This window comes from Strix aluco, chromosome 4 (assembly GCF_031877795.1).
Source record: "Strix aluco isolate bStrAlu1 chromosome 4, bStrAlu1.hap1, whole genome shotgun sequence".
NCBI classification, from domain to species: domain Eukaryota; kingdom Metazoa; phylum Chordata; class Aves; order Strigiformes; family Strigidae; genus Strix; species Strix aluco.
In genome coordinates this window covers 58,107,076-58,131,848 of record NC_133934.1, presented here as the reverse complement: position 1 = coordinate 58,131,848, position 24,773 = coordinate 58,107,076, and the positions used below count along the sequence as shown (strand labels likewise).

Sequence of the window (24,773 nt, the reverse complement as noted above, 5' to 3'; positions counted from 1 at the left end):
AGAATGTGTCTGGCTTTCCCACTGTAATAGCATACCCTAATTTGGACCTGTATATTATTTTTTACATTATATCTGACATATCTGCACACATATGCATACATACACTAAGACTATTTATGGTATGTGGATTAAGCAGGAAGGTTATAATTTATTTTCTGTTTTCTACCAATATTAGAACTGCTTTTGCAATCTCTAGTACCAGAAAAAGGAAAAAAGTCATAAAACATTTTCACAAGAAGTTTTGATAATGGCACAATACCTTCAGTTCTTGTTAGGGAAAAAAAAAACCTTCTAGAAATTAGGTCTCTTCAACACTAAATTATTCATGATTCTAAATTTCTTTATTTAGTCTTATTCAATGCTCAAATCTTAGAAAATTTCCTTTTCTAAATAGCTTTTGAAGATAAGTTTAAAGTTTGAAATTAAAGTAGAATTGTTGTGAAACAGGTTTCTTTAAAAATGACATAATGCACTTTCATGTATATTGTTTTCCAGTGTTTAAATTTAGTCAGTTCACAGACGAGATGAGGATTGTTTTATCTGTTGGAGATTAAACCTTTCCTGAGATCAGGCTGTGCACTTTTTCTGGTTCACTCATCACCAGTAGTAATAATAATTCTGTGATTGTCTTTTGGTCAATAATTTTGCTGATGATGCCCACACTAGAAGAGATTTCAGTTATTTAGCTGGATCCAGGTTAACAGGAGTGACTGTATTAAGGAAATTCAGAAACCAGCTGATTCTAGGTGGATCTGATGGGACAATTTAACATAATCTCTTACTTCAGCAACCTGATTTCAGGTGGAAAGACTAATTAAGACTAAGAGTTTTTGTAGCACAAAAGTAGTGTTTCTTATGTTAAAAAAAACCCCTGTGAGAACAGTTGTGTTTTTCATCTTGGAAAACAAAGTTTAAAGAGAAAAACTTTGTTGTTAGTACAATGCCAAGAAGAAAAAATGGTATTTGACATCCTCTTTCCCCTAATACTTTTGTCTTTTGCCATCTCTCAGTTTTGTGGGCTGGTCTTGTCTGTCTTCTGTAAGGTGGAGTTCCTTCTGTAGTATCTTCAAAGCAATGGACACCTTTTAATTTTCTTCTTTCTTAGCCACAGGGCTTCAAGTGGAAAGACACTTACTTGGGACTTGTAGAACAGGGCATTCTCTCTGCATTAAGACTTTGAGGAAAACCGGAAGCAGTAAAAGAATTTCCTGAGAACTGTTGAATCAGAATATGATTTCTATAGTGTGGCAGCTCATCACACTGCCTCCTATTTTAGAGGAAAGCTAACACAGGCGAGTCTGAAGATGGCTAAAATATATATACTCTGCCCCAAAGCCTGTTGAAGTTAGCCTAGTGTCAACTGATTTCAGCTTGCTTTGACTGAGATCTCCCAAAAGAAATAACCACAGTAATAATAATGAAACCTTGATCTCGTACAGCCATACAAGAAATCTTGAATGTGAACTATAATCTAACTACTTGGTGCAACTTCACATGCTCCTGTGGACACTGGTGGGAGTTTGCCAATTTCCACCAACAGAAGATCTGGCCCTGCAAATAACTTTATCTTCTTTTAATTCCTATCATTCCTGGATTACAATGCCACAAAATAAATCTGCATTAACTGTTTCCTCACTAAGTGTGTATCTGGACATATCTGGCACAGAACTGTAGTCAGGGATATCATCCAGCCTTCCATGTCTGGTTTTGAAAACCGTATGTCAGTTGAAATTGCCATATAAATGTGTTGTCTTTTTCCCACTCCTTAGCTTCAGAGCCAACTTTTAAAACATGGCTATAATGCTTGTTTGCTTATATAGATCTGTTAGCTGGTGTTATTTCTGTCTCACATTCGTCATGAGAACACTCTGGGAAACAGTTGTTGGTTATATAGAATTATTTCTAAACAGCTTCCTACGTGGTAAAATAAGGATGGGATTGATAAAACAAAGAAATGTTCATTTGACATAAGGTGTTGTGATTCACTGGGTAAACCCATTTGTGAGGTGTGACATCAATAGGTTTTCAAACTACATCAAGGAGATAGTTATCAGCACTGCTGTTTTTGTGGCACTGAGAAAAGAATAAATAAGTGTAAAGCAACAGCTTTTTAAAGTTCTTCTAGGAGAATTTAAATCTCATATTTTCCAACAAGATGAATGCGGCTGCATTTGAACACTAAACCAGAAAGGTTTATAGTCATATGGTACCTATTTGAATTTTTTAAATGTCTAATTTCTGCTATGAAAATGGAGGCCAGATTGAGTTATTTATTGTGGGATGCAGAAGGAAATCACGACCCTTTGCAGGGACATGTTAGAATCCCTGCACCATTCAGCCAGTTTTCTCCTGTCACACCTACTTAAATTTTCAAAAAGACGCTTTAATGTATTGAGTGTGCTCTGGATCATACTAGTTCCTGAGCACTTATGACAGCTTTCAGAGATTGCTGGTGGCTCCCAGTAGATTGTAATTCTAGAAACAGGAGCCTGATGCTAAGCATCACCACCTGTTCTCCATTATTTTCCTTCAGAAGAAAACAATGCAAGTATAAGATTACATACTAATGGAACCCATTTTCACTAAATAGGTACATTTGGTCGCATGTAATTTGGTGGCCCATAACTGAAAAAAAGAAAATAGTAAGCTGCTTTCAAAAGGGAGAAGCAAATAAAACTTAAATGAAGAATTTCCTAACTACGTTAACTAAACCCAATTCTTACATGGCAGGTATACCAATATGCAGTATGTAAGTATGTACAGATCCCTTGTTGGAATAGCTGTGTTTTCAATTTGATTTGTTGACATATCCTAAAAGACTTTGGACCTCATTCAGCTCTTTGTAAATCCACTACAGAGCTAGATTTGAACCCTTCTGGCATTTACACTGGAATTCCTATTTCTACTTTGCTTAGAACAATGCAGGTCTTGTCTCTAGCTGAGGCTCCTCTGCTGCCTCTCAGTAGAAAAAAAATTATAAGCGTATATAACATTGTTATAATGATACTTGCAATTTATCTAGTTGTTTGTTATATTCTGTTATCATTTGCCATACACCAGCATGGTCCCATGTTATATCTCTGCTATATATGCATGTGACACGTATCTAGGTAAGTGAAGGAATTTAAAAAATGAAATCATCAATGCATTTCTGTACAGGTTTTAGCATGTGCATGTGGTATAGGTAGGCGGTACATTTTTCAAGCGTGAAAGCATACGTATATCTCCCTCTCTTGAAATCCTGAACATGGAAGCATTCATGTAGAACCTGTGATAGCCTGGCTCATGGTAGTCACCAGTCCTGGTTATGGATGCAGACTAGTCTCTAAATGGTACTCATATCTGCTTCTTAGCACTTTTTGTTGCTGTTTTTTCCTTTTGCCAATATATTATTCCCAAGGCTGTTATAAAAAAAAACCCAGATTTTTTTTAAAAGTAAGTTTTTTTTCTGCTCGTGCTGCTTCGTGATTCTCCTCTGAGAGTCCATATCAGACTGTTGGTAGACTTTCAGTAGTACCGCTTCCTGTAAACTCTTCGGTAAAAAGTGGGGGGGCATTTTGCAATAACGTTTGTTTTCTGAAGTGTGTTAGTTCCTGAATTTTGAAAATGAGGTTCAACAGTTAATTGAAAGACAGCGAATGAAGTGTTGTGGTACTTTACATATAGTTTGCACTTCTGGGGAGATGAGGTGTTATTAGCAGTGTTTGTTTGCTGTGTGCGTGTTTGGGAGGTGCCACCTGCCAGTGCAAGCCCCATGCCTGTAGCCTTGTGTCCTGGCACCCTGCTCTGGGGCAGATCCAGAGCTCCCTTGGTGGCAGGTGCCCTGCTGGGTGACATGGATAGGTTTAACTCCTCCCAAACAGTGGTAAAAGTTACCAGTCATTTTAGGCCCCTTTTTTTTGGACAAAACTTAGGCAGTATCTGGAGAACTAAAAGGTTTGTAATACAGACTTCCTGTGGGATCCTTGGGAAGGCATCCAGCCTGTGAACCAGAAACACCATGCACTGAAGTTAGAGCTGACAGTAGATGATAGAGATCCACCACCCTTCTCAGCTGGGGCTTGACGACAAACTTGTGGGTCTTTTGTATTTTGCCACAAACAGCCTGATACTCAAAGTACAGAGCTCCTGTATTCTCTCATTTAGGGCAAAACCCGCAGTCAGTAAACCCATCAGAATCGATGGGGTCATGTGTGTACTGGACACTTTGTAGGTACTTAGGTAATTTTCTAGAGTAGGTTTGGTGGCTGTATGGAGCAGCCTAAATGTAAGTGCTGTCTTAGCCATAATTACCAATGGAGAAAGGCTTAGGATCAAAAAGTAATCTGTTTTATTCTCTCAGATTTGTTTGTTCTGTAGAATTGAACTGGAGTCTTAACTCTGAAATTGGAACAGGTTTTGCTCAAAGGAAGCAGAAGATGATTTATGGAGTGCTCTACAGCTGCTTTTTCTGAATGTAGTAATGGTTTTTAAACTATTTTTAGATTTGCAAATGTGTCTAATGACTTAAATGTTTATAGACTTGGTTAGTCTACAAAAGCAGATTATTTAAGCTTTGAAAGAGTTTCATTTCAGATGCACAAAATGGATTTTTGTCAGACAATGACATTACTCTATGCATAGATGAGTGGATGTGGTGTTTCAGAAAAATTGACACACACAGTCTTAGCTTTTCTCTGAACAAACCAGAATGTTTGTATATGCCTCTTTTTGAGAGTTTGTTCCAAGTTGCTTTAAAACAGAGTGAATGCTTCCAACTAACATCTAATTTACATTTCATAATATTTTTATGCTGTCATATACTGATGACCTGCTCTTCGAATCTTTAGTCATGTACTAAGTCTTTAATGAGTAAATCTATTGTGAAGCCCAGTGAAGCCATGGGATTATAAATCACAGCAAGGACTACTTGCATTAGGGAGAGATTGCAAGATCATGCCTTTTTAGCCTTTTGATTTCCTAAATAGATTAAAACCTTTGTTCTGATTTTGGCTGGGAAAGCCCCTTTGTTGGCCAGCCACAAAATTTCCATTTGTTTGCATCAGTTTTTTTTCTCACAGAGCAGATAACAGCAGCGCTGGATTGAACATCTAAAAGACAGCACTCTGGCAGAGTGGGAGTCTGCACCCGAGCAACGAGTACTGTACAAATAGCTTTGCTGTTATTCATGTAGCTTGCTAATGAAAACAATGATCTGGGAGAGTCATGAACAGAGTTCTGCCTAATGGAGTCATTAAAACAACAGTTTGCTGCTTTTGTTTTGAACTTTTTGAAAGTCTTTCTTGAGTTACACCCGATAAGAATGATAAGGGTACTACTGCACGTTCCTCAGCAAATCTGTAACACGCTGGCATTTTTCCATTCAGATGTGTGTGTGTATTTACATGAAAGATGGGCCTAAGACAGACTCTCATTTCCAAACCAGATGTACTTTGACTTGAAGACTTTAAGATTATTAACTTGGGTTTTTTGGTATATGGTAAAAAACTGTGGCTTATCCATGAGTAAAAAGAAGCTGATACTGAAAAGAAACTAGGAAAGAAGGTTGGCAAAGTTGGTATAAATACCTGGAAGGGGTGCTGGGGAGGATCCAGGCATTTGTATTTTGCTTCTAGCACGGAGTCCCAACTACAAACAGCTGAGTTTTATTGTTGCACTGCTGCTAATGCTGGTATTTGTCAGTGCCTTCAATTTCCCTTCACTTAATTTTATAATGAGGACTTAAAAATACAGGAGAGAAATAGTGAGGTGAATGATTGCAAAGGTGTGTGTGTAGACAGACTTTGTCCTCTGTTTAAAGAAAAATGGGCTAACTGCATTCGCATGTGCTTCTTCCTTTATTTTTCCAGATCTCATTTTCAAGCATGGTAAATCATGTTAACACAAGATGAGGAAGAATAAGAAAATATTTGGAGAGGGATGTATTGGAGCAGAGTGATTATGTTCTCCTAGAATGTTCTAGAAAAATGTCAAAATAGCAATGTAGTTGTACAATGTGTGTTCAAGTAATATTCTGAGGTATACAGAGGCCTAACTGATGAGCAGTACTTGTATGATACAGCTTACTGAGGGACTTGTCTCGGTATCTACACTGATATCAGTGATCCCAATGCTCTTTTACACATTCAACATGTAGGCTTCAGCATGATTGCATTGGTTTAATTGAGAAAAAAATCTCGTCTATTGAATAAACCTGCATAAAGGTAGTTAAATTAGATTAAATCTTTGTAAGTACACTATGTGCTATCTAAAATTTCAGCTAAGTATTAATTCATTGCTAAGTATTAATTCATTAATTGGTATGCCCTGTTGTTGCAGCTCAAGATAGCCTGACATGCTCAAACCAAGAATTTTGACTGATCCTTTTAATTATACTGATGAAAATGTATGCTTTTCATTTAGTGACAAAGCTTACCTCTCTACAGTATATAGCCTAATTGTTAACCCAGTAGAAGCTGATAGCTTCCATGCCACTCATACCAGTGAAAATGAATAGCAATGGAAACGGCATTTCAGCATTTCCAGGGAGGGGTATTTCTACTCATACTTCTCTGGACAGGGGTCAAAATGCGAAGCTGTAGCAGCAAAGAACTACAAAGGTCTTGTTCTCTCTCCTCTCTTCCCTTCCTATGCATGTAGGAAGGCCGGCAAGAGACTGGCTTAGGAAATGATGGCAAAACCAGATGTTTAGCCCTTACCCACTGTATTCTTGTGACCATTTTGCATAACTCCCAGGAAACTAAATTCCTGAATTAATGAGGCAGCAAGTAGCTGCAAGGCTGTGTCCCAGTGCCTCAGTGTTGAGAGATCCTCTTAGTAGGCAAAGTGCCGTTTGCTCCTATCCCATATGAACCTTTGACTTGGTTTCAAGGAAAATACATCAAATTTAGGAGATGTTCTAACATTTTAACGGTGATACTTTGTTACTTTATGGTCTGATTTTCCTACTTCAGAAGCCAGTGGGAATTGTGCCGGGTTTGGGACTGAGTGGTGTGTGGGAAAGGGCACATTTTCTGCTTTTTTTTCTTCATGTTTTCACAAAACATGCAAACACTCAGGTGAATTTAGACACTTGGATATGCAAAGAGCTGCCTAGTAGTTTTTGCAGCTTTTTCAGCAGAGTAGGTGTGTAATCATCACTGACTTAACTGTTGTTTCAGTGCAGGTGGAGAGAAATCAAGCCCGAGTGCTTGTCAGAGCACAGTTCTGAAGACAGTGCAAAGGGCACCTTGACAGGGAAATGTGCTCTCTCACTTGTTTCAAGTGCATAGTATTCTGTGTACTCCTGTCTCCTGGAGAATTAGAAGAGCGGGAAAGTGAAAGGGAATTGATTGACTTGGGAAATACCCTCCTCGTGACCAAGGAAAGCCATCTAGTGTCACTTCATTACTTTTCTGTGCTGAAGTACTTTTCATTCATGTCAGTCTAGTCTACTTTTCTTCCTCCTTGCGATGTAACTAGGAAAATAATCTGTTGCCTAAGAGGTGAATCATGCTTCGTGTACAGTAAACTATTACAGATATGCTTATGTTCTCACAAGCATAAACATATAAATAACATCAAGCATTTGAATAATTCCACTGCTGCTAGTTGAACTTCCCAAGATTTAGTTATAAGTATTCTTATCTGCCTAATTAGAACTTCCCTTTTTCTTTTTTCTTTTTCTTTTTTTTTTTTTCTTTTTTTTCTTTTTTTGCTTTTTTTTTCTTCTGGAGTGGCATATGAAGTACAGGGAAAACAATAAATCATATCTCCTTTACATCTTCCAGCAAACTAGCAAGAAGGTAAGGAAGGAAATCTTCCTTTGCCATAATCACATAACCATGGTCAATGGTTGGTTTCAACATGGAGTTTAGGGAGAGCTCTGCACGTATCATAGAATCATGGAATGGTTTGAATTGGAAGGGACCTTAAAGATCATCTAGTTCCAATCCCCCTGCCATGTTCATGGACACTTCCACTAGATCAGGTTGCATATCCATTCTCTAAGAAATGTTTGGCAGTTGTTAAATAGGCTGAGTAAGTTCATCTATAAAATATGCTTACTTACACTACAAAGTAGGACTGCATTTTTTCATACTTGGCTGGTAAATGTATGTGGCCATCGTGATTTGTGTTTGTATCCCTGTATAGAGGAGATAATTGTTAAAGACACAGTCACTTATATTTAGCACATCAGAAAGGAAGGGCACAAGTTCAGAAAAAGGAAAGAATTATACAGTTAAATGGATGAGGATTGAAGAAAATTACTTGTGTACTGTGGACTTCTTATGTGGCCTTGGCATAGCCAAGCTATTTAATCTCCACTACCTTGGGTCCATCTGTTTAAAAGAAAGAAGAAAGAAAAAAAAAAAAAAGGCAAACAAAACCAACCAACCAAACCCCTTGAAATCTTTTCTGCCATTATTTGGTCTTGCTTATGTAGACTATCTAGCAGTTAAAGAACTGATCATGTAGAATTATAAGAAAGCATGGCACCTAGACACTGCCTCTGGGCATGATTATAACTCAAAGTAACACCGACAAGAGGAGTTCAAATATGGGTTGACTCTGCGTTTGCACTCAGGGGCATCTAAATGTGAAAAATGCTTGCTAACGAAGCATGCAGTACCCTGGAGAATCTAACTCATGCAGAATAAAAGTTGTCAAGAAGGTGGTGCAATATTACCATGGTTCCTGTTTCTTTGGCTTTCCTAACAAGTATCAGATATACATGGAAGTTTTCATTACAATAAAGTTGTGTGAACTAAAAAATAGTATCAGGTTGCTGCATCTGGCTTAGCTTTAGAAGTGGAAATATAGTAACGGGATAAACGAAAGGGCCACCCACTATAAAGTGTGGGTGACCAGTATAAGGAAAAAAAAATCTTTAATGGATATTTATTCCAAAGGCTGTTACAAAGAAACTGCTCTCAGTCTGATGTAGTGCCAAGCATAGAGGATTAAACTTTTTAATGACTTTTTGTTGATCAACATCCAAGACATCTAGGAACAAAGAAGAGATTCCGTAACTCCACATAAAGAATATTATTTTCAGACAAGAAGAGAGTACTTGAAAACATAAGTTCAGAAGATACAGTAAAATGTAGCAAGGAAGAGGATAAATATCAGTCTCAGCTGCAGAACAGCAGCTTATTTTGAGAGTGAAGAATAGATTTATAGTTAATTCAGTGTTAAATGCCAGAATCCTAGGTAACTGCATGCTGACAACAACTGGAATAGGACAATGTTCGTTTTGGCTTGATTCAGAAATTGCGTAGGATTATTACTGTTTCTTTGGACTTTGTTTTTTTTTTTCTGGTACCTCTATCAGGAAATGACTGTCCCCTGTAGGTAGTGAATCCGAGTCTGGATTTTTTTTTCCCCCTCTCTATTTTTCTCTCATTTGTGTGACATTAGGTGTTTTTTCCACAATTAGACTTTTTTTTTTGAAATCCTGTTGTCCTGTCTCTTCTGTTTTATGGTCCCTAGCACTGAAGGAAGTCTTGCTTGAAAATGGAAACAGGCCCATAGGATTGAGAAGAGGGTGTAGTCAAAGTACAATGTCTGGAATGAAAGACAGTCCCTCAGTGGCTATTGCAGACTGAAACTAAGAGCAGTCCCTGCTAACTCAGGGGCTGAAGACATAAATGTAGTCTGAAGCCACCCTGTTCTTGCCTTCTAGACTGCATGCGCTCAGCTTTTTCTCCTGAGAATTGGGACCTGTGTTTGTCTAAATTAATAGTGAAGTCATTACACTATGTAAATATGTTAGTGTTCATCTGGTTTTACTCACAAGTTATTCTTGCCTTGCTGTGTTGTTCCTGTTTTCTTGTTTGTGCAAAATTAACCAGGGATGTTTTAAAAGAAAAGGGGAAAAAAGGGTAAATAGTGTTGAAACCTTGATTGCTATGTTATTTACCGCAGGCTGAAGTTGGGTAGGCAGCTCTAACTTAATCATATAATAAGAGTACAATGATTTTTTTTAATCATGTTGTTAGGGGTCCTTTCCTTTCCTTTTCTGCCATCTTTGGCCTCCTTTGAGTAAAGTGTGATAATTTGCCTTAATAGCCTAGTATAATAATTTTTCCTTTTACTGAGGAGTCAGCTGAACAGCAGTATGAGTCTAACCACTTCACAGATGTTGCCTGTGCCCTCAGGGTACTTGTGACCAAACCCTTTCCCAGGACAGCTGTCTTTTGCAGGTAGTCCCGCTGCATGAGCACTGCTGGCTCCTTGTACAAGCGTAACTGCTCCTAGTATGAGTCAGGATGAGGAGACGTGCTCTTGTATTGTAATTCTTCCTGTTGTTATGAAGGGGAAAGCCCCAAGTTGCATTATTGACTTGTCCTGTTTCTTAATCTCACTCATGCATACCAAATGTAAGAACTGAAAAATATCACCCTTTTTTAAATTTATTTTTTTCTTTCCCTGTCCTTAAAATGAAATTCATGAAAACTCATGAAATTCTGTGGCCATGTCATGAGACTGGAGAGTAGGAGCTGGTGCAGGTGCCCTGGCATTGCTTGTTTGTTCTGATATTAAAGCTGGGCTGACTGATTTTTGATGTCTGATTTCAATTCTGTGTAGGTGCCTGGGAATTCAAAGGACTTGGTCCCTCTCACTTCCCCTCACAATGGAGCAGTCACAGCCATCATGTTGCAGAGAGGCTTATGTAGAGCAGGAAAAGAGGGAAGGTGTTTTGAATATCAGATGACAATAGTGGTTTCTGATGCACAGAGAAAGAACTGGGGATTGAAAGAGGCATATGAGCCAGGTGTTCTCACATAAATGACCATCAGGGAGACAAACAATAATGCTGACATTCAGTAACAATGTTAGATTGCAGTCAGCAGTCTGCTGAGGTGGAGACTGTGGTTCGTCCTTCTCAGACATATGGCATCTGGCTGTCTCTCCAGCTGACATGAACTCATGTTTTCAGGGCTGTCCTTTTAAATATGAGGGCCAGAGAAAGTGCATTTTGAAAATTGTTGTCTTAAATGCTCTGTATTCTGCAATGCAAAGTGTATTCTGCAAGGAATACCTAAGAGTAATCTCCAGGGTGAGGACTGCAGATGCTGTACAAATGTTTATAACCTGGAAGCATTCTCTCTCAAGGCGCTATAGCAGACAAAGGGAGTTTTTGCGCTGACTTCAATAAGACAGGGTGTTCCCCTTGCTCTTTCTAGATTTTGTGAATGTTTAAAAACAAAGGAAGTTAACTTTCTTAGTAGCTACAGTACAGAAGGTAAAGCTATCATCTAACTTTTCTTGCTGTGAATACATTCTTGCAGCGATGATTCCCAGTAAAAGCTCCACCTTGAAAGTGTGGCATGATTTGGGGATGTTCAGACCCAGGTGTTAGAACAGTAACTTACTGCCAGTTCCCAGCAGTGTTATTCTACTCCCAACCACAATATCTGAGTATCTACCTGTGGTTTAATGCTTGGTGCTTTGTGAGCCATAGGATCTGCTAGCTGTTTCCATCTGGATAGTGTTCTTAGATTAATAAAAAACTCCATACTTCTAGAGTTAATAGATCCAGAGGGAAAACTGTTTTTGGCAACCCACTGTTCATCCATCGCAGTAAACATGTTGATCAAAAAGACAGAAGAATGTCACTCTGGAACAGATGATAAATAGCCAATTAGAGACAAAACTAAAAAGCTAAACCATCAGAAAAGGGGTGGGGAAAAGGCAGAGATAAAAGGGCAAGAACAGTCTGCTGAAAAGGCTGGACATAGAACAAAGTGTGTGTTAACAAACCTTTATTCTTCGAGCAGTCTTTGGTGATGCATTCGAAAATGACATAAAATCAAGACCTAGAGGCTTCCTGTCACATTGATTTAGTACTACATTGTTGACTTCAAAGATTACCTAACATTGTTTTGATGCTTTCTGTTGTAATGCTCGTAGTTCACCAGACAATATGAATCATACACATTGACACAAAGTCCATAAAATTTGGACTCAAACTGACTGTTCTCCAGACTTTTGAACCTTCTTTAACCATGTCTTCTGTAAGGTACCAGTTCTATGGAGCAGGAAGCCTTGTTCAAAATCAAGCCGGGTAGGAGGCTCATGGTCTCTCCAAATGTTGAGAAGGAAGCGCTGCTATGCAATCCCATGGTCATGATACAAGGGAGGGAGGGAAAACGAACACCTGTGTGGGGCAGGAAACATAGTATGCTTCCTTTGAAGTGGCAGGATTCAGCAGAGTGACATCAATATGGATTTAAGGTTGATAATTTGCCTTAAAGGTGTGGTAGAACAAGAAGACCTGTAGCTGTGCTGTCTTGGGAACTACAGTGTGTGTGCTGTGTCCTGGTGATAGTTTTATGCTGTTCTGTGGTATAAACAACATACATCTGTGCATATTTCAGGCATAGTGTGCTGCCCTTTAAGTCATTTGGAAATATAACTTATTTCAGGTTTTACTTTGAAGGTGAAGCAAGTTGAATAAACTTGTAAGGTGGATTACTTTAAGTGCCTTAAACACTTTTTACACTTTCATGACTCATGTATAATGCACTAAATCAAGGCCAATTTAATTCAGATAATAATATCTACCCAGGAATTTAATTGATCCACTTGCAGTCTTTCAGATTATGTTCTCTGTATGTCCTCCTGAAGCCAAGGCCAGCTTTAAACAGACACTACCTCCTTCCAGTAGGACACAAAATGTAGGTAATTCTGTAAGAAAAGGTGTTGAATTGCAAGCTGTTGAATAAGAGATTCTGCTGTAGACCTAAAATGCTTGTTGAAATCCACCATGTGGGCCAGGAGATCACATAGGAGTTACAGTGTGAGTGAGATTTCATGCAGGAAAAGTCTTTGGAGGTTTTCTGCCTGGACTGGAAGAGGCACCACTCACGCTGGCTGGCTTAGTGTGCAACAGGGCAACACAGCTCCTGTGTTTATTTTAAGGTGTTTGACTCTTTCCACCACATGCAGCTACATGCTTCCCTGAAGCACAGCTCCCCACACAACTACCTACTGCTTGCAGAATGGGAAGTCGTTTTCCATGACATTTTTGTTGGGATGAGAAAAGCCTGAGTCAGGACCCACGTGAGTCTTGCAGCCTTGTTGATTCAGAGAGACCTCAGTGAAGTTTGGTTTCTGGTTGTTAAGATCTGCGTTTTCTTTGGCTCTAGCAAATCATGAGAGCTGGACTACTGCACATTTTAGAAATGTTCTTCCCCTGGTGGTCTAGCAGTGGATTGAGTATTACTTTGAAACATGAATATTTATCATCTTAATAATGCAGGCTTCTGGGGCCGTTAGCCACACAGTTTGAAGGAATGATCTTTGGAGGCTGCAGTATATGTATCCATGATGTAGCACTCTGTGAATCAGACCTCATGAACAGCAGTGTTGTTTTAAATTGAAGAGTTAAAAAAAAGTTATTGCTAGAAGAAAGTGCCTGTGCTTAATCTAGAGGTGGAAGAGGGTGTTTTTCTCTCTGGGACTGGCAGAGAAGCAGGTCAGAGATGTATTGTTTTAACAAGAAGGAGGTTCGATGAGAAGAATTGAATTGTTAAATTTGTTATGGCAACAGAATGGAGTAAATCTGTTTCATTGCAACTACTGTGAGTAGTTTGTTTTCAGGAATGGTCTGTGCCACAGCAGTCACTGCGAGTTGAGAGTTTCTGGTGAGATCAGTCTGAGACAGGAACCATGTCTGGAGCTGTCTGAGAGCACAGCATGATTTCCTCCATGGGATAAATTAACCATGGCTTTTTGCTTGTGCACAGTGAGATCCCTCGCTATCATCTTTGCTTGTGTTGAGCTAAGAATAGAAAAAAGCAACATCAGCAATGCTGTGGGAAAACTGCATTGCTCCAGATGGCTGCTGATAAACTCTTTTCTCATTTGGGATTAAACACAAAATAGTAGTAAATGACAGTCATTTCTCATCCACATCTTAATGTACGTGTTTGCTTAGCAGCTAGAAGAAGCTAGACTGAAGTTTGTCAGTTAGATATGGATTTGTCTGAATACACTTGAGAAGATATCAGAAAGTAGTTTAATTGCCTTGCAGAATAAAAGGACCAACTCACAAAGAGTTGGGAGTTTGGTTGGTTGGTTTGTTTCTTTGTTAAAAAGCTTTGACTTCCTCCCTTCCCCCCTCCATTTTGCTTTATCACATTTATGTGGTTCTGAATGAAGAGCTCTTATTTCCATGGTTACTAAAGTTTGTATCCTGTGAGATCGTGTTAGGCTTTCTCCTTGACTTTCATAGAGAGAATCTTCATTCTGTCTCCAAAGGGACGGGTGGGACAAATCCCATGTGTGATGTATTCATTTAGTTCTACAGGCCACATGTTGCGTGCAACTGTCCCACCAATGTTGATCTGCTAAAAGCTAAATTGAATTTGAGATCCCAACTCAGAATCAGGCCCAGCCAAGGCACCAAACAATGACTTGCATTCTTTGCAATTACTCTTGACAGCAGGCTATTTGGTTAAAGCATATGTTTGCATTTCCTAATTTATTGGCATGCTTTTACTTTGGATTAACTAATTCTTCAGAGAGGGAGAAAAGCAAAAAGCAGACCTGGACCCCTGTGGCTATTTCATATGTTTGCTCAATGGGGACCAAGTCCTTGCTCAGAAAGATAGTTCCAAAGCAGGACAGGAAGGAGAGGCTCTCACCATGATTGAGCCAGTTGGTTGCTTCATCATGCCTGATGGCTGTGGAATATTAAGCAATATGCACAGTCCCAAGACTAAAGGGCAAACAAGCTCTGTTGTTCATCTCTTATGTGGAGGGTGGAAACTCTGTCCTCTTGCCTATAGTTCAGGACAGTTTTGGTCATCTAGTTAGCACACTGGCTGTAGAAAGGTCAGCTTTCACCTCCTTTACAGTAATTATTTTAAAACTTATAAAAGTACAATTAATTGAAATAGAGAAAATAAACTTTTCTCCTTAAGTAACAAGTGAGTTGCATTACCCATTCATTTGTGGTAAGCTGTCTTGCAGGCATGGTGCGAATATAAAAGATGATGTAGGTGTGATATAAAAGAGAAGTCTTTTGACAGCAGAAAAAGACATTTCTGGTGGATGTGATAGCATAACCTAGTGCCACAGGTATTTGCATAGGGTATTAATAACTAGGGATTCTGTATATACAAGACTGTGAGTAGTAGCCTAAACTTGATTTCTAACACACTGGTACCTAGGAAGCAAGACCATTCCTGGGATAACGTATGTGTCCGTTTTTTTGAGACACTTGTCTCACCTCTGCAATAGCTACTGCCTCTTTGCCAGGTGAGAGAGCGATGAAGGATTGAACTGGTAGGTCTATGGTGCTCTTACTTTCTGGCTGCACAACCGGTTGTGGCTTTTGTCGTATTCTTCAGCTCAGTCACCAGTACCATCATGGGATGATTGTATGAGACAGAAGCTGGCTGAATGTCCAGTACAGTAACCACAGTGATATTGTCATTTATGTGGTACATGAGACTTTAGTTCTCTTCTTGAGTGTTGCTCAGCCTCCACAGTAAAAGGGTAATGAATAACCTCTATGCTGTTTCTTCTGCTGGGAGTGGTAGTAGCCATGATCTCCTGCCAGGACCGACTCTGCACTTGGACTTTATGATGTGTTTAAAAAAAAAAAAAAAGTTAACTGCTTCTGTGGGAGTCACTACTGATATCTGTTCCACCAAATCACTTATTTAGGCACAGCTCCTCTCAGTGTTGAAGGTGGGTCTGAAGCCAGCAGTGTCTAGGACTGCTTGTGCTGGATAAGTGATGACACAGCCTAGGTAAAAATGCCAGTGGCTCTTCCTGCCTTTCTCTGACATAGTTAGCTAGTACAGAGTGAAGTAGCTTCAACATAAAAACGAATGAGACATCATATTATGAGCAGATGAGAGTCTGGTGACTAAGGCACTGGCTGGGAATATTGTCTTCAAATATTTGCTGGAGGCCATGTTGAAATTCAAGCCCTTATCTCCCAAAGCTCAATAAAGTGCGTCTGCCATCAGTCTACTCACTCACCCTTCAGCACATTACAGCGTCTGTCTTACTCGCCCCCTGGAGTGCTTCTCCATTTCGTTTTATAGTGCCAGACAGAGAGACTTGGACTGACTGACTCCATAGCACAACAGTCTCACCACTTAGTATTGCTCCAGCTTGCGGTGAAACTCTGTGGTTCAGGATGAGCATATAAAATATGCGGGATAGCACATGACTCCAGAAAAATATCAAGAAAACCTCATTGCACTGAGAAAAGGTGCTAAGTTAGATCTCCTCTGCCAAAAGGGGAGGGCAAAGGTAGAAATAAACGTCACTCCTGCACGCTCCTCATATCAAGAGAATGGTGTTAGTCACTTAGTCACAACAGCTAGTCAGTCCCTTCCTCAGCCTCACTGTGAAGTTAATACAAAAGAAAGAGCCTCAGTAGACTGGAAGGACTTGTTCAACTATAAAAATCCCCCATTTCTCTCCTCTATCATTGTTTTCTTTGAGTATTTCTAGCATGAGGTCTTGACATTATAAATTCAGGAAGGACAGGAATGGAGATTCATATTCTCTTTCTCAAGAAGAAAAGTTTAACATTTACATCTTGCTATGACCTGGCTGGCAAAGGTTAGTCTTGGTGGACTGATGCAGGGTACATCCTGGCACAGCATGAGCAGCATCTATTTAAATATTTAGCCTGAATCCTCTAACACTGCAAAAAATCCAGTACATCTTTGCTGTACATTTTTGGACACGCACTCAACAGTATCTTTTATGCGTGGATACAAAAGTAATTGGAATGACTGAGGAGAAAACATCTCAGCAGCAATGCTCCGAGTCAGACAACACTTTCTGAAAATGCGACTCATTATCACAGGCAAATCTAGTTTATGTCATGCTATGGGCGGCTTGATTGCCTGTAATCTGGGTTAAAAAAAATTAAATAAGATTGTTTAAATGCAGCTTCAGGGAGTGCTACATATTTTATCTCGGTTTCATCTGGTTTCCCATAATATCAAAGCTGTATTTAGCGTATAGAGATTTACGACCAGAAAATGATATGTATAGTTGAAGAATGTGAAGGGGTGATGTGCCTTGTAGAATTAGTTATCATTGCTGGGGAAGTAGAGCTGGTTTACAGCTTGCTTTTTCCCTCTCCATCTGGGACTGATCTGTGTCTTTGCGTTGTATATAGGAAATGTTCTCTGCAATTCTCTAAACGTAAAGACTGTGTTTCAGGCAATGTGGTGTAGGAGATTTTGAAAACCTTGATTCATGCATAGACAATTGTTAGCATGCACATTTTTATGTTTTCTTTATCCTGTATTTTAAAAAATACATACATATTTATACCTAGATTGGCTCAGCTACCACCAACAATGGGACAATTATGAACACATTTTCCCTCCTGTTAGCCAAGGCTATGTACACACTATATTATTTTGGTTTATTTTTGTGTTTTAATACTGAATGCTGCACAGCAGTAGAAATTACTTTGCTGGGAGCAGGAGTTATTCCAATGAATGTCTAGTGACTAGGAGATAGACACAAGGCTATGTAGGCATTTTTGTTTCAAGCTCCCTGTGATTGATAGCTAGTATATAAAATGGATGGTGGTTTTGGAAGAAAGATCAAGGCAATTGATGGCATCAAGCATTTGCAAGAGGGTTTTTCAGGTAGCTGGCTGGCAGCTGGTCTTTTGGGGTTTTGAATGGACTTGCCAGTTGTTGTGAGCTATATGTAACACAAAATTATTTTTTGATGTGCTGTAGTAATTTGTCTTAGGCAGGTCAATGTTTTGGCTTATTTTTTTCATTTCAAAAGTGTCATCTTAATTTAGGATAGCGCTCTAGAGTGGGACTAAAGGCTGACTGGGACTATAGAACTTTTCTTAGCAATTTCTAATGTCAAAATTGTATTCTGTTGCTTTTACCATTCTTAAAAGACAGAGCTGAGATTTAAAGACAGAGCTGAGATTTGGCAATTAGATGCATATCTTAAAATATCTTTTACATGTCACTCGGCCTAAAAGCCAGAAGTAAAACAGTCACTAGATATGGTATGTGAGAGCATTCATTAGCACCATTCAGGATCAGGGAACTCTTTTTTTAAAAGCTGTTTGAGGAACCAAAAGAGAACTGCAAGTAGGCTTCTTGCTGACAAGTTGCAGGTGTATACCACATGCCCATATTGGAAAAAAGATGCGGTTATGAAGGTCTTGATGACAGACAAGGGTCTAAAATGCCTTCATCTCCAGGTTTCAGCTAGCCCATCTGGTTTTTATTTTTTTTATTTGCATTTCCTCCAGCTAGCAGTGTTAGTATTTTCCAAACTCAGTATAACCATGCATAGGTCTACATAAAATCACTTTTCTTCATTGTAAGATCTTTAGTTTAGTAAGGTCTCCTTTAAGTCAGGGAAGCCTTACTTTTATGGTAACTATATCACAAATTGTGAGTCAGTGTTAATGATTTCTTTCTGGAAAAATGAGGGGAAGAAGCGATGAGATTGAAGCGAGAGCACTTTAGCTCCTCTTTGCTAGCATAAGTAGAATCCATTTATGCCTTAAGAGTACCGAACAGGGGAATACTTGCATTTGTCTCTTATTGCTACTCCTAGCTAAAAAATCTGGCCTTCTTTGATGTTCATCCTCTTGAGGATGAACTCAAGAGGAAATGTTTATTCTTAAGGGAGAAAGACTTACACATATGTCAGGTTACTCCAAACAGCTGCACTCTGGAATCATTATTCAAAGACACATATTCAGAGGGCAGAAGTAATGGGGCAGCAGCACTTGGGAAATATCCAGCCAGCCCTTTTGGTACTGTAAAGTAAATTTTGACAAAGAAAACAACTAATGAAATCACATGGGAAATGGCATGGTTCCCCCTCCCACTAGCGGCACTAGAGAAACTTGCTTGGTTTCATTATCAGACCTCCTTTCTTCTGTAATTCTCAACAGAATGGCACAAAGAGAAACAAGAAGTTCTCCATCTAAAAGAACAATTTTCATAGCAAATTCTCAACAGCCTCCAAGTTTTTCTTTTCTGAGAACAATGTAATCAAGCCTTGATTTAAAATATTATTAGAAAAGTAATCAGCCTAAATTGAAAAACAGTCAGTTGAGCTTTTTGTTTGTGGTGAATAATTAATTGCAAGAGTCATTCTGAAAACAGTAAAAGCAATAGTTTGATTTATTTAAAATGCTGGAGGAAATTAGTTGAGGAAGTGTAAACATCATTTTCCAGAAAGTGCCCAAAATTTATTCTCATCTTTTTATCTAAACAAATGCCTGAAGTATAATTTTGAGGAATGAAAAAAAGCTATGATTAATTTAATAGGCAGTAAAATTAGATGCAGACAGAGAGCATAGTTGTAGCTGTGTGGGAGTCAGCAGAAAGAATCCTGGAATGTGACAGTGTGTGTTGTTATGTCTCCTTAAAGTATCATGTCTTTTCCTTTTGTAGGAATAAACTTTTCTTTCTCTCTCTTCATGGGAGAATACAGTGCTTTCACACCTTTCTTTTAAAAGTTGGTTTTCCTGTAAGATAATGCTGGGTTTGATGAATACAGGAAAATTGTATACGTGTGTCTCTGCTTGCAGGGAATTATATGTGCAAGACAGTTTGTGCTCCATAATATATTCCATGCTGCATACTATAGGCTGTTGTTTAGCAGGTGGCATGTTTAAGGGAGTATACTAAGCCCATAACTGAAGTGAAGGTTATCAAAGTGAAATGCTGACCAGAGATGTTTGTTCACTTCCAGAGTCCAACTAGTGTGGGCCAGTGGGCAATGGCACAGTTGCAGAGGAGCCGGTTCCAATGTGGTATAGATGTTCACTGTGAGAACAGTGAACGTACTTATTATCTATCAGGGTGTTTGACAGCTACCAAAGGAAAATGCCTCCTTGGAGTTTAAATTGTTACCTATTGGAGAGTGTGTTTCAGGATTATTACTGACTGAGAGGGGTTTTATGGCTCTGTTTATTCTTCACTGTGGAGTTTTAAGCTCTTGTTTATCAATCAAAGGCCTGAACCCACAAAAATATGAGTTATCTTGTGCCAACCTATGCTTGAGGCAAGAAAAGATGAAACCATCAGGGAGATGATTCTTTAAGCAGCGTGAGCTTAAAGATTGCTATATGACTTCGGTGAAGCACCCCTACCTGCATCTCCTGGCCCCAGTGAATGGTATCTCAACTGCTGGTTTCTTCGTTTGTTTGGGGTTTTGGTGGTAGTTTTTTCTTTCTTTTATTTTTTTTTTTTGTGGGCTTGTTTTGTTTTGTTTTATAAATGGACTACATACGTGTCTTGTACAAAGGAGTGCTTCACTGTAAACCTTTCTTTTACCCACCAGGCCTATCCTTGTACCAATGATAAGGAATGCGAAGTTGGGCGATACTGTCACAGTCCTCATCAAGCAACGTCTGCATGCATGATGTGCCGGAGGAAGAAAAAGCGTTGCCACAGAGACGGCATGTGCTGCCCTGGGAACCGCTGCAACAATGGTACATCAGTCATTTCTTGGTTTTCCTCCATAAAATCAGCATTTTGATAGCATCTGTTTCTCTGAGTGTTCCCAGCAACAGTATTTTTTTTCTGTGTGTCTGTGCTTCTATTTCTAAACCAAGAAAACTTCATTTTCTACTTCATTCCACTCTATTTTCTTTAATAGTATTTCTGTGTTTAAGGCTTGTGTGTTACCTGAATTGTTCCCATTTTAGGGTGGGGAAACCCAAAAATGATGCTGCTGCTGACTGAAATCACAGCATTACATTCAATGTGGTTTGATTCACTGAAAGACTGTACAGAACCCGTATTTTTAAGGAAGCAAAAGAGACTTAATGAATCCTTGACTGTCCCTGGGTGGGATTATAACTGTACTGTTTGCATTCCCATACTCTCCTCTGGAGACTGGAGAGAGATGTCTACAAGGCAGTCTCCAGGTGATCAGACCATAAAACCAGAGTGACAGCAAGACTGACAGTGAGTGAAGCAGAGCTGTGGTGAAGTTAGGTGCCAGGAATCAGGGACAGAGGTGTGATTAGAACTGAGCGTCACTGAGGCCAAGCCCCAGCACTTTCATGGTCCAGGTCCTGATCCTGGTCTCTGTATGTCCTTTTGTTCAAATCTTTGACTGGCTGTCTTTTCCTCGCAGGTATTTGCATACCAGTAACTGAAAGCATCATTACACCTCACATCCCCGCTCTAGAAGGGCCACGCCACAAGAAGAATGGTCATTATGCTAGCAAGGATTTGGGATGGCAAAACCTAGGGAGGCCACGCTCCAAGCTGTCACACATAAAAGGTAAGTTCACATTTGCACTAACTGCTTTGTTTCTTCATATCATGAATTATGTTATTGCTGTTAAGATACAGCAATGCAAACTAGAAATAGGCAGTAATTTCACAGGGAGTGAATATCTATCATGAGAATACACAGCATGACTCAAAAAGCGATGTAACATCAACCAACAGCTCCTGTGATTCAAATGGCATCTTCTTTCTTCTCTGTATCAGAGGTGGACTGACAATCGATTTTTCAGTTGTGCAAGATTGCATACATCCTCCTCTTGTAACAATCATGTAATTAAGCACTTGTAATTCTACTTACAATCCTGTAGCTGAACTTCTTACTAAGTCTTGTGGCAGGTCTCATTAATTACCCCCTGGAACCCTCCTCATTCATATCTTCCCCTGTGTTTACATCCTTCAAATAGCCACAGATAGAAATATCATCTCTCCTTTTTCTGAGCTTCATTTGCATCTGTCTGCACTGAATCTATACTTTCATGGTTTCCCATGAGGTAAAATAGTTTCATTGCTCTTTTTAGGACATGAAGGCGATCCCTGCCTACGGTCATCAGACTGTATTGAGGGACACTGCTGTGCTCGCCATTTCTGGACCAAAATTTGCAAGCCCGTGTTGCATCAGGGGGAGGTGTGCACCAAACAGCGCAAGAAGGGATCCCATGGACTGGAGATTTTCCAACGATGTGACTGTGCCAAGGGGCTGTCTTGCAAAGTATGGAAAGATGCGACCTCCTCTTCTAAATCAAGACTTCACGTGTGCCAGAAAATCTGAATGAGGACTGAGAAGATAGTATTAAATGACTGTGGCTTTATGTATTTAATGCATTATGGCACGGTGGGAAATGAGGACTGCAAATGAAAGCGGAATGGCTAAAGTAACAGTTAGGGTAGGAGTAGAAGTCACACCAAATGCATTTCTTTTTGAGCTGGTGGTAAACACAAGCGCAGCTGGAGTTCTCCTACTGTGCAGCTCTTCTGTAAATAACTTCTACTGTTTGTGGGAAATGCTAGTATGCAAACAAGTACAATGGAAATTAATGTCACTTACCTTGCTGTGTTGTCCCATGATGTTTCAGGGGTTAAGTGTTAGGGCTATGGTGGGTTTCCAGCATGGTAATGACTGCTAAACAAATTGTATACATTGTACTCCTATAGGAAGCAGTGCATGCCAGGAAGACTCATCTGTCAACATATTATTGGCCACATTGCAGGTGTGAGAAATGGAAATAAAGTTACTGTGAATGTCCACATGCCCTTGTCATTCAGGGCAGACACTTCAGCAAAGAAAGCACTCCTGCAGGACAAGAGTGCTATGTTTTGCAGCCTGGAAGAGGTGAAAACTTGCTATCTCACAATTTCAAGAGAGCAGCAGTTTCTCTAAGAGGAGGCATTTAAACTGGTTTTGTTTCCTATACTTAAGTAAATTGAAATGCTTTATGTAGTTCAATGTCATAGTATGGCACTTAATCGCTTGTATTTGCCTCGGTTTACTGCTAGTGTACATTGGGTTGAACAGATGAAGCAAATACGTGCATGTTGAATCCAGAATTATATACAGGCAGTTGCTCATTAGTCCTAAATATACTTTCCTTGCCTAAGCATACTTGCATTATAGACATTTCCAAAAGAAAGAGCAGAGTGTTGAAGTGCCTAACACTAAGAGCTATGAAGTTGTTTCACTGTTGCTGTTATAACAGATGATGTAGACATTTGTTGACGTATTTAGAGCACTACAAACTCAAATTTTTACATTTTTTTAGTAGCAACATGCTACTGATGGCACTCTGCAGAAGTATAACAGATTAGAGGCAGCAAAGAAAAAGGAGTTGCCTCTTGTGAGCACCTCCTCTCCTGCAGAAAAAGATGTAAGAAGATGGTATAACCACAAATGACTTGTTAAACATCATGTGATGCCACAGCATACCAGCCTCCAGCATGTATTCAGCCTGGACTTGATGTCCTCTCTGTCTGGACTATTCTGCCAGGAATGATGGAAGTACATGGACTGTGGAAACAGCTGACAACTCTACATTATTTGTGTACTGGTTAAAAAAAGGACAGTCTCTATCCCTTGACTTGTCTCCCACATCTTTTCAAATTTTTTTCATCTTACTTATCTGCAAGTATTCCTTTGTATAGACATTGGTAAAGAGACTGATATTTCTTTAAAGAAGTCTGATTCTACAATTGACCTACTGCAAAGTTCTAACTACCCATTTTAATGTTTTGTAGTACAAGGGACTTTTCTGTTTAATCAGTTCTGAACAACATGGGTAGACCAGTATGAAGTTTAACTTTGAAGACCATGTCACCTGTACCTGACACTTTTTTCCACCAGTGGTTGTTTTAACACTACAGCTTAACTACACCACCTAATTCAGACTTCTTAATTAGAACACAGATCTCAGCTACATTGCCTTTATCTTTCATAAGGGTCTAAATAAGAAGAGTATTTCACATGCCTCTTTCTCTACTAGAGCTAGTTTTTATTGATCTAGAGGGACTGCTTAGAGACAGGGTCTTCTGTTTGTTAATAGTCCAGTCAGAGTTTTATCTTGCAGTCCTGTCATTGCAACTCTGCTTGTTGCAGTTTTTCCAGTGTAACTGCAACAGGAATAAGGCTCAGAAGTAGCATAGTTTCAAGATATTAAGAAAGTACAGAAACACATACTCACAAGCACACATGCAAGAAACAGCTCACAAGAAACACATGCAAGCACGTACTCAGCAGAGGAGCTCTATTGCTCTCATTGTGACTACATATAAAAGAAAATGATACCCAGTGTGAGCAGGGGGGGTTGCAGAAGTGGGATCGCAGCAATTTTTAGCTCTTATCATTGGCCTACCCCCCTTTTCCTCTTGCAAAACGTAGTTATTTGGGATAATTTATTTACAGGAAATGTTTAATGAGATGTATTTTCTTATAGAGATATTTCTTACACAAAGCTTTGTAGCAGAATATATTTGCAGCCTGTTGACTTTAATGTAGAAAAATGTATAATAAGATTAAATATATTAAATGTCCTTTCCCATTCCTCCCCAAATATTTTACCCATATTCTTTTCCCTACCTGCTGCTTAAGAAGAGTAGTTCTTTCTGGAAAGATATACAAATCTATTGGGAAAAAACCAAACTGTATATTTTAGCTGTGCAAGAAAAAGCATCTGATTGTACTTGTGTCTCAAAGCACTATGTAGAGTGAGTTTTGGTAAAAGACTTGAAGGTCATCTTAAAATCCCCCTGCGTCTTTTCTACAAAACTGGTTTAATTGGCAACTATCTATATGCTTCTCTTGGGACAGTTTACACCTAAACATTTCAGAATAGTTTTGAAAATAATGCACCTGGATGCATAATGTTCAATCAACTGGGTTAAATAGGAAAGGTGCCCAGACACATTCCCTGGATAGTGATACATACCAGAGAGAGTCATGGTGGGTAAAGCTGGTATTCAAATTTTGTGGCATTTTGCTATAGGTTACAGCATACAAAGGCACTGTTGCAATGTCTGTAA

The 24,773-nt window shown here is 39.2% G+C and overlaps 1 protein-coding gene across 1 annotated transcript in view; it reads left to right on the top strand.

The window, feature by feature from the left end:
• DKK2 (dickkopf WNT signaling pathway inhibitor 2) overlaps positions 1-23,417 on the top strand; it is a 43,189-nt gene extending 19,772 nt beyond the window's left edge. The window contains exons 2-4 of the mRNA XM_074821435.1: positions 20,305-20,455; positions 21,106-21,255; positions 21,782-23,417. Coding sequence (XP_074677536.1) covers positions 20,305-20,455; positions 21,106-21,255; positions 21,782-22,032 — 552 coding nt within the window. The 3' untranslated portion in view covers positions 22,033-23,417. The remainder of the gene's footprint in view (positions 1-20,304; positions 20,456-21,105; positions 21,256-21,781) is intronic.
• The last annotated feature ends 1,356 nt before the right edge of the window (positions 23,418-24,773 follow it).